The following is a 17462-nucleotide window of genomic DNA, read 5'->3' on the forward strand; positions in this document are numbered from 1 at the left end:
CATGACCAGGCACTAAACGCTGTCCAGACTTCCGAATTGAAGAAAGTGGTTAATAAATTACGAAGATTTGGAATCAAGATCGAGGCGGAATAACGTCCGAATAGTGGGGATTCCAGAATCAGCAAGCAAGGGCAGCATGGCACTGCTCGTAGAAAAACTCCTAAAAACTCTGTTCGACCCCGCCAAGCTGTTCCCACAATTCCTGGTCGAAAGGGCACATTGAAAACTAGCCCCTCCCCCACACCCCTGGGCTCCACCAAGGACGATAACTGCTTGATTATTAAACTATAGAGACAGAGATACAATTCTCCTGCTGGCAAGAGAGATGGGCTCCTTACATCTTGAATCCGAGCCCGGAAGGTGCCACACTCTTCCCCGCCAGGCTGAGGATACAACATGGGGGCAGAGTCCATTTATTTGACAACCTAGCACAGGCTCAAGCCTATGTGGAGGCGTCGATACTTATGCCCCCCTCGGCCACGACGAACAGAAACACCTTAACAGCACAACAATGAAGCAGACCCCGGCGACGACAATGATTGAAGTAAACAGACGAGGACCCTAATGTTATCACACATCCCTTTCGTTGAAGCAGCGATGTACGAATAGTGGTAAAGTAGGATGCGTCGATCCGCACAGGCAACACAGGCCATCAACATGCCCCCCTGGGTTTTATCCAAAGTTCAAGAGGGTTACATCATCGTGCTGGGGTTGATGGTGAGGGTGGCGGGACGGGACAAGGAGGGAAGAGGGATTATATTGTTGTTTAGAGTTAAAGTTGACTGGGTTGCTATTAATCTAGCAGTTTCTACGAGAAAAGTTGGAAAACCAATGGCAAATGGTATACAAGCTTGGCCTTTTACGAGGTTGACTAGACTGGGGTAAAAGGACAATGCAAAGATGAGGAATATTGTAATATAACATGGCATTACACCTTAAACTGATCTCATGGAATGTGAGAGGCCTGAGCAATCAGATCAAAATGAGAAAAATCTGGGCTTATCTGGAACGGCATTCACTGGACATAATAATGCTCCAAGAGACACATGCATTAGAGACCACACACAAACAGTTAGCACATAAATGGGGGAAGAACAGATTTTACACAAATTATTCATTGCAAGTTAGAGGAGTGAAAATACCCAAAAAAAGAGAAACCGCATTCAAGGAAAGGCTGACACACATAGATCCGGAGGGCAGCTACGTAGTTGTATCTGGTACAATCGGCAACAACGCATTAACCCTGGTAAATACATATGGCCCTAACAAGGGTGACCCTCAGTTCTACAACAAAATAGTAACCCTGATAGCACACAACCTTGACACCCCAATTCTTTAGGGCAGGGACTTCAACACAACACTCGACCTACTTATAGACAGATCAAGCACCAAACACAGAAATGAATTCAAAGCCTCCCTTGCTATAAAACAAGTCATGTCCCAGTTCGAATTGGGTGATATCTGGAGAAAAGAACACCCCTTGACCGCGGAATACACTTAATATTCCACAGTGCATGATGCTCATTCCAGGATAGACCTCTGGCTCATATCCGAGACATGGGTGAGCAGTGTACATGAAACTAATATTACCACGCACAAGGTCAGACCACTCACCAGTGACATTGGAACTCTGACAGGCTCACCTTCCCAGAGTACCACGAATGTGGAAAATGGCCCCTGCAGCACTGCTAGAAGACGCCTTTGTAGAAACGTTACAAATATCTAATCTTTCTTTACAGAAAATGAAGGCTCAGTAGAAACATTTTCCACAGTATGGGAAACATTTAAGGCGTGGCTCCGCAGAGCTATGATTGCAGCGACCTCTGGGATCCTAATGACCACAAGACAGGAACTAGGGAAAACAGAGAAAGACTTAAGGAACCTAGAAAAATGAATATGGAAGAACACATGATAGAACGCTCCTAGGGCTAATAAAAGGGAACAAATTGAAGTTCTACGACCTGGCAGATCGAGAAGTCCCGTTTATGCCTAGGACTATACAGGCTAGACGATACGGGGAGGGAGAACGACATGGTCGACTACTAGCAGGGATAATAAAAGGGGAACGGGAATCTCAACATATTAGTGAAATCACGAAAATGAACGGCTTAACCACCGTCAAGCCCGACGAGATAAATGACATGTTCAGAGAATACTACCAAACACCATACTCTAATAATGACATGGTGACGGAAGATGAAGTGAGGGAATACCTAGCAGACACCAAACTACCCATACTGAACCATGGGTCCAGCGGGAAGCTAAATAACCCAATAATTAGTGAGGAGATTTCAGAGGCAATAGCCTCACTGGCATCTAGTAAAGCTCCAGGCCCGAATGACATTAGCATCGAATTGTATAAAGTCTACATAGATATCCTAGTCCCCAAACTGCTCAGAGTATGGGAGGAAGCCTGGGACACCGGCACCCTACCGGCCTCTCTAATCGAGGCAGTAATAACAGTCTTAGCAAAACCAGGTAGACCCCCCCCCAATGAAATGTCCTCATCCTGCCCACTGTCGCTGATAAACTCGGATGCAACACTTTTTGCTAAGAAGCTGGCCAATAGACTACTACCCCACATGCCAGAACTGGTACACACAGAGCAGTTGGGATTCATCCCGGGCAGGTCAACCGCCCTGAATTTAAAGAGATTGTTTGGTACCATGTCACAGTTAAACCCAGAGGTCCCTGCAGTCGCAATGGTACTAGACGCTGAAAAAACATTCGATTCAGTGTCATGGAACTTCCTGTTCGGGGTACTTGCACGTAAGGGTATTGGAGAGGGATTCAATACATGTGTGCTATTACTATACAAAGACCCCAAAGCCCAGGTACATACAAATGGAAATTACTCAAGGGAGATCTAACTTGCCAGAGGGACCCGCCAGGAAAGTCCATTCTCCGCTCGACTATTTGCAATAACTATCGAACCTTTTGCAAGTAGGATACGAGAATCTCATGGTCAAAGGGGATACGAATACGAGGACCCCCGCAGATAATATCGCTATATGCGGACAATACTTTAATATACCTGAAAAACCCTGACATTAACATAGAACCAATACTTGCTGAAATTAATACATTTACAGTAAACTCAGGATATAAGATTAACATTCTGAAATCAGAGGTTTTCCCGCTTAATGACAAAACAACTAAAGCGAAACAGCTGCATACGATGAGATGGGCGGGGGAAACAGTGAAATACCTGAGAGTGAAGGTGGCATGATCACAGAACTGATATATGATAAGAACCATGCCGACTATTTGGACACCCTACAGAACAAACTCAACCTCTGGGGAAAGTTCCCACTATCACTACTTGGTCGGGTAGCTATCCTCAAAATGATAGTAACCCCAAAGCTCCTGTATTACTTCAATACTATACCAATATGGCCAGGACGCAAGTTCTTCAACGCACTCTGGAAATTATCTCTGGCATTTATATGGGGCGGAAGGACGGCCCGAGCGAAGTGGGAGGCACTTACCGAACCATATAACTGGGGAGGACTCGCTGCCCCCGAATTTGAGGTATACTACTTGACAGCTCAGGCCCAATACGCAAACCTGTGGTATGACCCAAATAATAAATACTCACATTTAGACATTGAAAAACAATCTGCGGCACCGAACGACATTAAAACTACCCTGATATGCGAATACAACGTAGACCACTGCCCTTATGACCCATTACGCACCACACTCGATGCATGGTAGCGCATAATGTATAAACTACAAATCACAAACCCATATAGCAAAAACATCCCGCTATAGCAGACTCCACATCTCCCCCCCACTATTTTTTTTTTAAACTCTTTTTGGGTACATGAGAGTTGATAGTGTCGCATTTTTCTTTTTCTTTAAATTGTTCAACAGATAACAATTAACTACCAAGTAACTAGACAAAGAGTCAACAAAAACAGTCGTCTGCTCACGCCGTGGCGACCTCAGGACGTTCGGGCCAAGTTGGGTGTATCACGGGCTGGCAGTTCATGGGTTACTTTGGGCTTATGTCAAGCAGCGGGCTTCCATCACCTGGGCCACATAGGTGCAAACAGAAAGGTGCAAACAGAAAGTCAGGGTGGCTTATGGTCAACTCTGCCCGAAATGTAACTCCGATAAGGCAGACACAATCCACATGTATTGGCATTGCCCTCCGATCGTGAACTACTGCCAACGTATCGCTCGCATACTACATGAAATGGTGGGGACATCCCCAACTCCTCTACCATCGAAATACCTCCTGGTCGACATCGGAAAAGCAGACACTAAGACCCATAGACACTTTAACCTAGGATGCATAGTTGCCAAAAAATGCATTCTACTAAAATGGTCGAAAGACACGCCAACATTGAAACAATGGCTCACTGAAATGGCATGATGATATGATATATGATAGGTTATTTATAACGCGCTTAATACCCAGAGGTTTCTAAGCGTGGACCCGGGGATCGAACCTGTGTTGCTCCGTTTCGTCTTGCATCCAAGGCGAGCAGGTTGCCCCTGAGCTATCCTCCCGAGACTATGGGTAAATGACAATGAGGAGAACTATGTACTACATCACGACCCAAAGACATATGGGCCCCATAACGTACCTATATGGAAAAGATGGCTGATGCTCAACGTCAAGTGAAATGTATTGTAACTGTGTATGCTATTATGAGATATAAAAATTGCGAACGAAAATGTCAAAACAATGAACACAACATACTATGCAGATATTGCACAAATGTGAAAACCGCTTGTATACTAAAGTTTTTTAAAAAGTAGTTCAGTAATTCCTCAGATGACCCAGGAGCACAGCTGCACGTGTCGCAGACGTTTCAGCTTCAAAAGGGCGTACCTCCCCTTCCCCCGACCGGCCACAACCCTGGCCCTGTCACAACAACCAATCAAAAAGGAGGCAAACCTAAATTTAGATTGAGGTGACACGGGAGGGAATGAGCAACCTGTGGGGAGATCGAATTAGCATCAATACAATGTTGGAATTGTAACTTTCTCTTCAATAAAGACATCAAGCAGCATTAGATTTCAGAGGCGTCGTCTCTGAGGCATGCCCAAGGCAGCCATTCCTCAGAAAACCCTGGAGGAACAGCTTTTCATAACCTTGATTCACCCTTTGCCTCCACAACTAATAGAATCTGGTACCGGTTTGGATTGCCACCAGGTAGCCGTATGGAAAACAACCAAGAGAAAAAACACTTAACAGTGCGGAATAAAGAGGCCTGCCAGCAGGTCAGAAATGCACTTTTTGGTTTCTCCTTTTACTAACATAGGTAGTCGCTTAGACATTTTGTGGTGTCCTCTGTTCTTTTTGCTTAAACAAAACCAAAATGTAATGGTTGGAAGGTTTCATATCTATCATAACCATGCGCAAAGCTCCGAGCAACCTCGTTTTTCTACCTGCCAAGCAGTTACATTAGGGAAAAGACAAAATGCAAATCAGGCTTCATCGCACCCAAAAGGGGCAGTTTAGCCTGAATTACTGGATCACGTCCCTTCAGCACAAGCAACCTCAGACATGCTTCAGACTCATATTTTAAGATTGATTTTCAGAATCAACCCTTCGGGTGGATTCTGAGAGACCAACCTATCCTTGTGAACAGAAAAGACACTGATGTCTCGCCAAACCCTGAGAAGGTAGAGCAGCAGAGTCGTAAAACATAGAAACAGACAAAAACACAGACACACACCCCCCCCCACCCACCTTTAGGAGTCCACCCTAGTTATGGTGCACAGGGCAGACACAGAGGTTAGCCAAACCCAATCAAGGTAGGTGGATAAGCAGTCAAGGCTTAGTCTCAGAAAATGTGCGACTAGTCTGGGGTTACAGAGAGTTCACATAGGGCAACACTCAATCATTCAACTTAGACAGTCAAATACAAAAATACAGCAATTTATTTGGTCTTTAAGAACACAATAGAACATGAAAAAACATCCAGGTGGCCAGGACACGGCCATCGCTTTTGGATCCAGTTCCTGGGGGTGGACCAGTGCGGGAGGGTCAGCTGGATGAGGGGTCCTCAGGGAGTGGAAGAGGGACACCAGAGGGTGAGACGTGGTCTCCCCTTCCCAAACATCTTTTCCACAACATACCAGGTAGGATACCTAGGAATTCAACCCCCTCCCTCCGCTTCTCGGCACAAACACTTTCTCACGGACAGTTCACCGTGAGCGACAATGGACTAACACCAGAGCCGTATACCTGACACGTATGGACAGGCAATGTCAGGCTATTATGGATTATTACGCACACCGGACTTCCATCACACAGATAAAAGGCAGAGCACGAAAACACACTCTGAGCGAAGCAAACCACATGAGGAATGTTAGGCAGAAACCTGTGCAGTTCCCTTTGGGACCACTGCAAAAGATTTAGGACTACATGTGTTTGGCAGTAAACCCACTTGGTAGTAGTCTGTACCACACAGATTCACTTGGTAGCTGTGGCTGAGCAGTCAGACTTCCCTCAAGAAGAGTTAGGCAGTATACAAAGTATTCACAATAGGTCAAGAGCACACAATAGAACAAGTAAACACTGACCAGGGCTTGGTGTAAAAGAAATATAATTATTTATTTAAAACCACATCTAGAAAAACACACAGGCACTAATAGTAAGCAATTAAAAAAAAAGGTCACTAAAAGATATACACTCCCTTAAAAGAATATTAGACAAGTCTTAAGTAAAGCCCCACTTATTTTCAGACAGCGGTGAGTGCTTAACGTAGATGGCACTCTAATAGTTCGTTTTTAAAGAGGGAGAGAAAAGCAGAGAACAAATTGAAACAGATCCCAACACTTTTACAAGAACATAGCAAGAGAGGAAGGCAAAGTAAAACCGTGAATTCAGAGTTAGTAGGCCGGATCCACTTTAAGAGGATCCAAACGAAATGTGTCCAAGGTCACATGGTTGCAGTGCACAAAAGTCTTGTAATGGTTCAAAAAGAAGTTGGATCAAAGAAAAGGGACCAGTTAGAGGGTCAAGGCGGTCAGCCCAGTCCCGAAGGTTAAGGAGTTATTATTACCTTGTTGCAATCTTTAGAAAGGGAGGCCTGGCGGACACGGTACCTTAAAGTGGTGAGAACGCTCCAGCGGGGGCAGTTGTTCCTGGCAGCGGGTGCAAGTCGGTGCTTCGTCCAGGGGAAGAGAGGATCTCGTCGTGGAGGAAGACAGGGGCCCGTTGCACTGCCAGGGAAGAAACCAGCCGCGGAGTTTCTCAGGTACAAGGAGCGGTCCGTTGATTCGCGGTTCAGTGGTGAGTGGCTATCCGGCCGCCGGGGTGCTTGGCACGGGCAGTCCGACCACAAACCGGGCTGGGGTGCGAAGAAAGAAAGGTAAACTGGTTGTGCCCACCAGTCAGGGGAAGAAGCCTCTCCAGCCGGGAGATCTTATCTGTCGTCGGGAAGTGGTGAGTCGGTTCCGCAGGGCTCCAACGGTGGTGTCGTCGTGGTAGGTCGGCTCAGTTCTCCCTCGTCGGATTCTCAGGTCCTGTGGCGACTTCTGAAGTTCCAGTCCCCAAAGCCCTGCTTTTATGCAGAAAACCCCCATTCACTCAGCCTAGCTGTCACTCAAACATGCTAAGTGGTGAGCCGGCCGGCTCACCACTTGGGCCAATCACACAAGAGTGCGACTTGAGTTACCAAGGTAACTCAGTCCAGGGTGCCTAAACCCCCTCCCACACCCCCTGTGGTACCCAGACAGAGTGGCACCACTTTTGGAGGCTTCTGTGGAGAAGCCCGCCAAAAATTGGAACAAAGGGCTCGACTTGGGTTGGAGTCACAGAAGAGAACACAAACGCCATTTTAGAATCGAGTCTTGGCAAAAAATACCAACCGGAGAATTATTATTAATTAAATAAACCAGCGGTATGTTCGAGGCTATGAGAATTAAATAATTAAAGCTGGTAGCCTCGAACAATGGGAAAATCCCATAGGAAAATATTCGCGGTCGAATATAAAAAGTAGTTTCCACTGCCACCAGCCAAAACACGATCAGGGGGGACGGAGACATGCCCCCTCGACTAACAGACCCCGGGGCAATCGAATTGCCCCGACCAGTACGTCCACAATATGATGGTTTGTACTGGTTTCTGTTAATAATTTGGGACTAGTAAAGCCAATGGTGACTTTACATGCCCTGGGAGACAGTAGTCAGTCCCAGGGTATGGAGTCTATGGTGGGGTGTCATTATGACACCCCTGTGTTACTGCACGGAGGGTGCTGTGTAACACATAGGAAAAACGCATGAGACCCTATGGAGTAAAGGACCCCATAGCCCACAAAACACATTACCAGTCAAAGGAATACCATAAATCATGTCCAAGAGTGGGAGGAAAAGAGTCTCACTCTTGGCAGGAGGAAAAAAACAAACTCCAGAAATCCAGCAAAGCAGCTGGGGGACTCACTAGGTTAGGAAATTCAGCCTAAAGAGAGAATTCTCCCCAACAAGGAAACAGCACTTCCAAGATGGCAGTTTAATACAAGGAGAAAGACGGCGAGACCAGCGAGAGTGGCAAGGAGGGAAGTACCTGTGACCTCTAAAGACTGTTACTTTCGTGAGCCTTGGAAAGTAAGAAACCAAAGACCAGGAAGTAAGGCTGATCAAACCTGCACAGTGCGTCAGTGGTATACGGGGCTCTCCTGCATCGATAACTATGGCGGGGAGGAGCGATTGCCGCTGTCGTACTGTCCATGGCTCATACACCAAGTCGGAGCGACCGATATTAAACCAGCTTGTGCTTTGAACCAAGGTTGCAAGCTGCAACATTGTACAAAGAGAACAGTGTGTGGTGTTTGCAAAGAGTGACACGGATAGAAGTGGAAACAAAAAGGAGTAGTTGAACTTCATAATTGAACTTTCGGAGGCCAAGAAAATATACCATACACAGAGTAGTCCGGCGCCACGTGGGTGCTCATTTGAAAGTCTCTGTTAGGTATGCAACTGATGCAGTGTGAGAAAAAAGGAAAATTGAGATCACTCTGGTCATGCAATGGGTCAAGCTAAACCCTGTGCACATTCGAAAGCTTTCGATAGTTTGAAGTATACCACAATTGGTCCAAGCACGGATGAGGGAGACTGATCAAGTGAAGGAGGAGGATCTGATTCCAGCTGAGGGGGGTCTGGGGTGAACAGTGGGTCACCCGATAAAGAATTATCTGAACATAGTTTGAAAGGGATCCGAGCCCGGCTGAGGGGGATCCAGGGCGAACACCCAAATTGAATACTGGAAAATGAAAATAACCTTTTCGTGTTGTTTTTGTATACCAGAAACTTGCAAGAAGAAACATCCCGACTTATCATTTTGTGAACACTTCTTTCTTTTTCATAATCATCACCTGACATTGCTTGTAAATTAGTAGTAAGGATTGGCAATAGGCTTTTTTAGTATAGGCATTTTTAATTTGACAAGACTCCACTAGGACTGTATTATTATTTGATGGTCGCAGCTTGCTCCCATCTGCAGATTTAGGTTTAGATAGGTGTTTTTCTCACCCTTGTGAAGGTTCAATGAACACCCTTGAACTGTGGTCACTTGTGTCCATCTTACTGTTGATACCACACCATCCCTACAGTACTTAGTCTTAGGAACCAGTCAGTTTCCCCATAACAATGAGCAAATGGCAAGGGAAGTAAAGCTGGGGGCTTTATGTCCCCTCAAAAAAATCAGGACAGTTTACAAACAAGCAAAAAGAATGGTGCCCAATATAAATCTATGGAGGGAAAGGTCCAAAAAGAAAATCTTTCCTAACAGAGAGAGATAGGGTCAGGACTAAACCCATGCACCTCTGTGGCGGGTGATGTGCAGGAATAGGTAGTAAAACTTACCACCATCCTTACTCCAATATCTACAGGGACCACTTTAGGGGTTCCTGAATCCGCTGGTTCCACTTCTATAATGTGTCCGGTGGAGGAAGGTCCAGGGGCCGTGGGGGCAGCAATCAATTTTGTCATCAGGACTGGATCTGGCTATTACATGGTTAAGGCTCCAGTGATACTGTTCTGCAGACTGGACAGCTGGACGTCATTTGCACAAAGATGCAGACCTCCATGATCAGGAAGCAACAGGTGATCTACATAGGAAAAAAAAGTGATCAATACCTGCACAGCTTCTCATGGGTGTAGGAGGCTGAAACTACAGGAGCAGATGTCTTGTTGTACAAGTTGAAGATCCACCAAGTTCCAAGGATACACTTGGAATGGCGATTACTGCAGCTAGGTAGCCCAGGAGAGAGTTGGGCAGTCCACTTGGTGGCCCAGAGACACTTCTAAAGGCTCCGCAGGCAAGGATTCTCAACTAGGGGCTGAAGCAGGTTGTTCCCACCAGTTGAGGGTTCAAAGCACCGACATGGCCTTCTTGAGATCAGGGCAGAGGAGCAGGGCTTCTCCAGGACTGGGCTAGGGGAGATGCTGTTCAGCTGCAACGATCGTCCACGGGTCTTCAGCGGGCTGCACTTCTTCGCAGGCGCCATGGCTTCAAACTATGATCTGTCAAATGGCTGTAGGAGGAGTCCTTTTATTTAGGATGTGGACTGGAGTTGCCATCAGGTCCACCAATGCGAAAGATCTGCACCAATCAAACTGACAGTTGCTGTCCAATCATGGACAGCCACAGGCCACACATTCGGCCCCACAACAGACACACTGTAGCTCAGATGTGGACTGCTTGCAGACAGACCCAGCTCACACATCCAGCCACACACACAGACCACCAGTTCCCTCTGCCAGGGGAAAGGGCTTTCAATATATGGAATTTCCGGGCAGGAGGAAGGACAAAGTACAAAACAGCTAAAGGACATGTGAAAATATCGAGACACAACCATTTTAAAGTATACAGTACTCTTTATGGATTCTGCAGTAAAACGCGAATGTTAAAAACATGGTAAAAAATATCCGCTGCCACCAGCCCATCCTGGAACCACTGTGCTTGTAACCACAGAATTACAAAAGAACAAGTTAAGATGATACAAAGTATCCTAACGACACCACTTTAAAGTGACGTTTGCAGCTTTAAAAATACAAGAATTCCACTAAGGTGGACATGGTCTCCCACTACCGATAGTTTTATGGACTGATCAGTTCCCCCATAACAGTGAGCAAAACACAAGGGAATTAAAGCTGGGGCCTTATTTACCTCCAAAAAGTCAGGTAAGGAATCAGACAATTGCAGGCATATAGGGTGTCCCATAGACGTCTATGTGAGGAAAGCAGCATAAAGTAAATCTTTCATAACAATAAGGAATCTACAGTATTCATTAGAAGCTAAAACAACATAATGATGACATGACAACCAGTTGGCAACAAAAGAGAATACTCCCATGGTACAAGTATTACACCTTTCATCACAAGTTACCTCCAATGCCTCCATGGCCAGCGCTGGTGGGTTATGGTAGTGAACCTTCTTGGGATAGCGAGCAGCCTCTTCATGCAGGTAGTGCCCTGCCATTTTGTAGTGCTGCAAGTATATCTTGGGATCCTGCTTTTGCTTCTCTGCAATCTTCCCCAGCATGTAGTGGATCAACCATTCCTCCTCATCTCCATCTCCTTCACAACGGGATGCAGAGGAGAAGCACTGCCTGGAAGTCTCCAGCATGCCATCACGTCGCTCTTCCATCTAAGAGAGCAAGTTAAAAATTTGTGATTTGTGGATACACTGGAAGGTATATGAAAGACATTGGCAAATTCAGTTGTCCTCAAATCTCGTGCAACACATAGTTTTTATTTTTCAATCACTGTTGTTACAAGCCCTGGGTACAACTGAAACCTCCACTCGATTCTTGCCAAACCCAAGCCAATTTTTTTTTTCTATTTATAACAGAACCTCAATCCAGCACCTGTAGTGAAGAGCACTGATGTCTTTGTTCAATCAATAGCTCTACAGTACAGACAAATTCAAGTTGGCAGTGCTCATAAATGAACTGAACCATGTGCCCCTATAGCCTGCAGCTCAAAGGCAGACCAAATCCTACTTCATCTGAACAATACATTTTCATGGAGAACCTTGAAGTTAGGTAGCCTCTCTTGACCCAATGCTTGACTAGGAGGAGTGCTTTCGGAGTGTCCCTCTGTGAACACGTTGAAGTCCCACATTAACAAAATCCACAAATGTATCTTGACCCTGTTATATGCAGCACATCCATGATTCCTATACACAAATAGAACGGATTCCACTTTAGAAAGGCTGAAACAAAAGAAATGAATAGAGAAATAATGATGACTGATCATTGGATAGCTGTTCATTTGTGAAATGTTGTGGGTGTCTTTTTGTGCACATCAGCAAGACAATTTCTTTAGGATGGACTGGGAATGAATGGAATGAAGTTAACTTTTACACCTGGAAATTCCTCCATTTAGAGAAGCTGTAAGGCAGGACCGAAGCACGCATTTCTGCTGCCTACTCCATTCTTAAGTAACCAAATACACATTCAAAGTCCATTTCCATCAAGCCTCATGGAACAACTATGGAGGCCAATCTGTCATTTGTCCTTGGCGAACATATTTTTTCCCCAATTAAATTAGAAAGAGTTCCTCTTAGATAGGGCCACCACAATGGGATCTTCTTAACAAGCAAATCCTGTGAGAAAACAGACTGAAAAACAGAAAGGATTTCTCAAAAGTAACAGTTGCACATTTATACCTAACCACATTTGTGCTGCTGCTATAACGGGCATGACTTTGTCTTCCATGGGAGATCTGAAGGGCAATTTACGTACCAGCAATGTTTTCTATTGATTCTCTTCCCACAGATTCCTCACCTGTATAGAAATCCCCAGTGCAGCTGCTCTCTAAAATTCTTGACAGGCGTGGTTGTTACAGCTGCTGCCCTTTCCCCATCCATTTCAAGCTGGCGACACCTCTTACTGCAGTGTGCAGCCATACCAAGATGGTGGGGCAACATTGTGGGATATCAGATATCATGCTGGTGTGGCGGCGCTGCTTCTGGCGCAGTTTCAGTCATGCAACCGAATCCTCCTGTGAAAAACCAGAGGGTGTTTCACTGCCCAGATACGGGGATCCCATGCTCAGGTGGCCAGTGCATGGCCATCTCCTATGGATCCAGAACCTGTGGGTGGACAAGTGTGGGAGGATCACCTGGGTGAGCAGGGTATGGACACCCGATGGCGAGACGCGGTATCCCCCCCTTTCCAATACTCCTATGCAATCCTATTTTAAGGGATATTCCAGCTTCCCAGATTCCCTGCTCCCCACCCCCACTTTGCTACACAAAAACTGAGCCGAGGAAGAGGAAGTCTAAGGCTGAAAGTATTACCACCCATGCAGTACATGTCCCTCTAACGGGATCAGGCAGGGTCAGGCACTTGACTTTAATCATTCACACCTAATAACTATCAACTCTCCCCACAGTGAGGCACACTTTGAACTTTGAGCAAGGCAGTGTACAAGAAGGAGCAATCCCACCAGGGCTATGGCGAACCAGGCGAAGGAGAGCACCAAACCGAGGGGTAATCCGAAGGGGCAGGAAGACAGAGATCCCACCTGCCATCCAGCGAGAGATAGTTATTTCTGAAACGCTGTGAGAGTTGCGCACGACAGCCCAACTGGAAGGGAGAAAGAGTCTTCCGAGTGCTACAGGGTTACCAGCCACCCTGTCAGGTGAATAGCAGAGTTGGGGAGGCGCAGAAGCAGCAGTGGTAACAACCTTGACTCCTACATCAAAGGCAAAAAAGAGGGGAAGCATCTTAATACGACCAGTGAGAAAGTCTGGTATGTTTTTAACTGAATTGCTTGCAACAGTATCTGAGGGATGAAGGTTACGAGAGCGCTGATGAGCTGCGAGAAAAAGTGAATCCCTTGTTAAGAACTGTGAATACAAAATGCATAGGAACAGAGTATTCCGGCGAAGTGAGATTGGCAATCGAAAATCTCTGTGAAATGTTTTAAAGCTGTAGAGGTATCGGAAAACGAAAGATGAGTGGTACATGAAAAGCTCACAAACTGTTGAACTTTGTTTTGTTGATTCTGCCAAGTAAGCGCAAGGAGGGCTCCGAGCCCAACTGAGGGAGACCTGTTTGAAAAGCAAGTCATACGTAACAGACATTGGAAGTGAAGGAAAAGATGTAAAGTGGAAGTAAAGAGAGAAAAGAGGGTCGAAGTGGTCATGTGGAGGTGAGAGCAAAAATCCTCCCAGTTTCAAAAGTCTTCGAGAGCTGAAATGTAAAGAGGGTCCCAGCATGGCTGAGGGTGACCTGTGTGAGAAGTGAAAGTTAAAGGTTTGAGCCCGATTGAGGGAAACCTATAGTGAACTGCAAATGTGAAAAAAGCTTGCAAAAGGGAACCCCACCAAGGAGAAAAAGTATCAGCCAGATTGAGGGGAATCTATAGTGAACTAATAAACAGTGATCAAATACTATCCTTAGAAACTGTTTTGCTGAAACTGTAGAAACTTGAAGGTTGACCTGGACTTGGGTGAGAAGAACCCGAGAGGTTAAACCTGTGAACGTGTGCCAGGAACTACCGCCACCGCAGGAGTCTCTTCCACTTTTAAGGTACATTGTTCCGCCAGGCCTCCCGTTTCGTTGGGTACTGCTAAGGGTGTTTGAAATCCTTTACTTACCTTCTGGGGTGGCCGTCCCCATCGTCTAACATTATCTTTTTACCTTCTGCACCCTCCTTTTCAACCGTTAAACAAAGACTTGACTGCGCTATTAGAAACGGTTGAACCTGGGCACTTTGCCTTGTACCACTGACTCTGGCACAGGCCTATTGACTCTGGCTAATTATGTTACAACTGCCTTCTCTAGATTGCTTTTCATCAAGAAATGTGTTGGTGCACCTAAACTCTTATAACCGCCTTTCCTTCCCTTTTATATATAGTTGAAGTGCCATTTGGCTCGGTTTTCACCTAAGTATTGCTTGTGCTAAAGTACTACCTTGCCTAACTTGTTCACAATCCAATTGGGAAGTGTTGCTGGTGTCATGATTCCTGCCCCTCACGTCCCCAGCCCTCCAAGATGTCAGGCTGGAGCCAGGCCATGATCACCTACATGGCCCTCAAGGGCCTCTCCATCCCTCCAAAGACCCACTTGGAGTCAGACTTGGCGCTTGTGGCACCAGACTCACTCACTCCCATAGGATAACATTGGGGATTCGACTTGTAGTGCATTGATGGGGACAAGATGGATGCCCCCACATATTTCGGTTCCCAGAATTGCATGTGCGGTCTAGTCTTTTGGGTGTGGTTCAGCCCAGAGGCACCTGGGATACCCAGAGACTATTTAAGCCACACCCAGGCTGAGAAACATGCTTTGCGTTTTCTGCACCTGCAGCGTGACACTCACAGTGTTTGGATCGGTCTCCAGTAGGCCTGCATCTCTGTTCTGCGCTCAGCTCCTGCAAGAACAAGAACACCGTTAGGAACAGCCTTACCTTGCGGCGCTTCTGCCCATCAGTCATCACTCCTCTGTTCTGCGGGCATCTTCGGCGGTGTCATTCCCATCCCGGCACGCCGCTTCCTAAGGGTAAGAGAAAAGAGCAGAAAAAAGTAATTAGTAAGCATTCTGCAAATCTTCGCTTATATTTAAATACTGTACAAGCTTCAAACGCTTACCTGAATCCCAGCCGCTCTGGGGGAACTCTGTCTCCGTGTTAGGGAGAATTCTCTGGTTAGGCTGAATTTCCCTACCTAGTGAGTCCCCCAGCAGCTTTGCTGGATTTCTGGGGTTTAATTTTTTTTCTCCTGCCAAGAGTGAGACTCTTTTACCCTCACTCTTGGACATGTTGAAGTGTGTTTTCTTGGTTAAACCTTGTGTTGAATGGGCTATGGGGTCTTTTACTCCATAGGGCCTCATGTATTTTTGTGATGTGGGTCACACAGCACCCTCTGTGCCGTGACCCAGGGGTGTCCTAGGGACTCCCCAACATAGACTCCATACCCTGGGACTGACTACTGTCTCCCAGGGCATGTAAAGTCACCAAAGACTTTGCTAGTCTTGAATCCTGAACAGAACCAGTACAAACCATCCTATTGTGGACGTACTGGCTGGGGCAATTCGATTGCCCCAGGGTCTGCTAGTCGAGGGGGCACGTCTCCGTCCCCCCTGATCGAGTTTTGGCTGGTGGCAGTGGAAACTACTTTTTATATTCGACCGCGAATATTTCCCTATGGGATTTCCCATTGTTTTAGGCTAACACATTTAATTATTTATTTACGGTAGCCTTAAACATACCGCCGGTTTATATATTTATTTTTATAACTCCGGTTGGGACTTTTTGCCAAAACTTGATTCTAAAATGGCGTTGGTGTTCGCCTCTGTAACTCTGACCCAAAGTGGAGCCCTTTGTTCCACTTTTGGCGGGCTTCTCCACAGAAGCCCTCCAAAGTGGTGCCACTCTGTCTGGGGTACTTAGGAGGGGTGGAGGGGGATTTAGGCACCCTGGACTGAGTTACCTTGGTAACTCAAGTCGCACTCCGTCCTGATTGGCCCAAGTGGTGAGCCGCCCGGCTCACCACTTAGCATGTTTGAGTGACAGCTAGGCTGGGTGAATGGGGGTTTGCTGCATAAAAGCAGGGCTTTGGGGACTGGGACTTCAGAAGTCGCCACAGGACCAAGAATCCGACGAGGGAAGAGCTGAGCCGACCTGCTTCGACGACACCACCCGGTGGAGCCCTGCTGAACCGTCTCACCACTTTTTTTCCCGACGACCGAGGAGAACTCTTAACGGAGTGGCTCCTTCCCTTGACTGGTGGGGACAACCAGTTTTCGCCTTCTTTCCGTTCTTTGAGGTATCTCGTGGCCGCCTTGCCTGTGCCAAGCACCCCGGCATCCGGAATACCACACTTTACCCCCATACCGCGAAAGTCGGTGCCAACCCTTTAACCGGAGGACTCCGCGGCTGGTTTCTTCCCGGGCAGTGCTACGACCTTTCTCTTCTGCTCTTCAGCGAGATATTCTTCTCCCCTGACCGACGTCGAGCCTTGCTGTCGCTGCCTGGAACAACTGCCCCCGCTGGAGGATCCTTTCCGCTTAAGGTACTGTGTTCCGCCTGGCTTCCCTTGCTACCGACTGTACGGGGTAGATTTAGTCCCCGGCTTTCGAACCTGGGAGTGCCTGGGACACTTTGGCTAAACTTTCTGAGCCACTCTAAACTCTTTTTGACTCCTTGCAAGACTTTGAATCTCTAACTAACAGTGTGATCTTGGGCACATTTTCGCTCCGGCTACTCTAAGAGTGGGCCCTGCCTAGTGACTTTTGCTCACCTGTGACTTTGTGCTTCTTTGAGCCTATTGCAAGTGTTCTGGACCTTAGAGTGGTGTGTTTAACCCATTTCTGCTTTTTCTCTCCCTTTCTTGGAAACTACTAGAGTGTCATCTAACGTTAAGCACTCACCTCTGTTTTAATTAAGTGGTGTTAACCTAGAGTTGTCTAGATAGGAGAAAGGATTGAATCTACTTTCATTATAACTGTGTTTGAAGTGTTTACTATATTTTGCTAGAGTGTTTTTAA

At 46.5% G+C, this 17462-nt stretch overlaps 1 protein-coding gene across 6 annotated transcripts in view; it reads right to left on the minus strand.

The window, feature by feature from the left end:
• The window catches only part of CABIN1 (calcineurin binding protein 1), a 1968820-nt gene that overhangs the window by 1162603 nt on the left and 788755 nt on the right, over positions 1 to 17462 (minus strand). For all 6 annotated transcript variants that reach the window (XM_069619890.1, XM_069619888.1, XM_069619891.1 and 3 more), the window contains one exon: positions 11351 to 11611. In XM_069619890.1, coding sequence (XP_069475991.1) covers positions 11351 to 11611 — 261 coding nt within the window. The remainder of the gene's footprint in view (positions 1 to 11350; positions 11612 to 17462) is intronic.

This window comes from Ambystoma mexicanum, chromosome 10 (assembly GCF_040938575.1).
Source record: "Ambystoma mexicanum isolate Mex_15411 chromosome 10, UKY_AmexF1_1, whole genome shotgun sequence".
NCBI classification, from domain to species: domain Eukaryota; kingdom Metazoa; phylum Chordata; class Amphibia; order Caudata; family Ambystomatidae; genus Ambystoma; species Ambystoma mexicanum.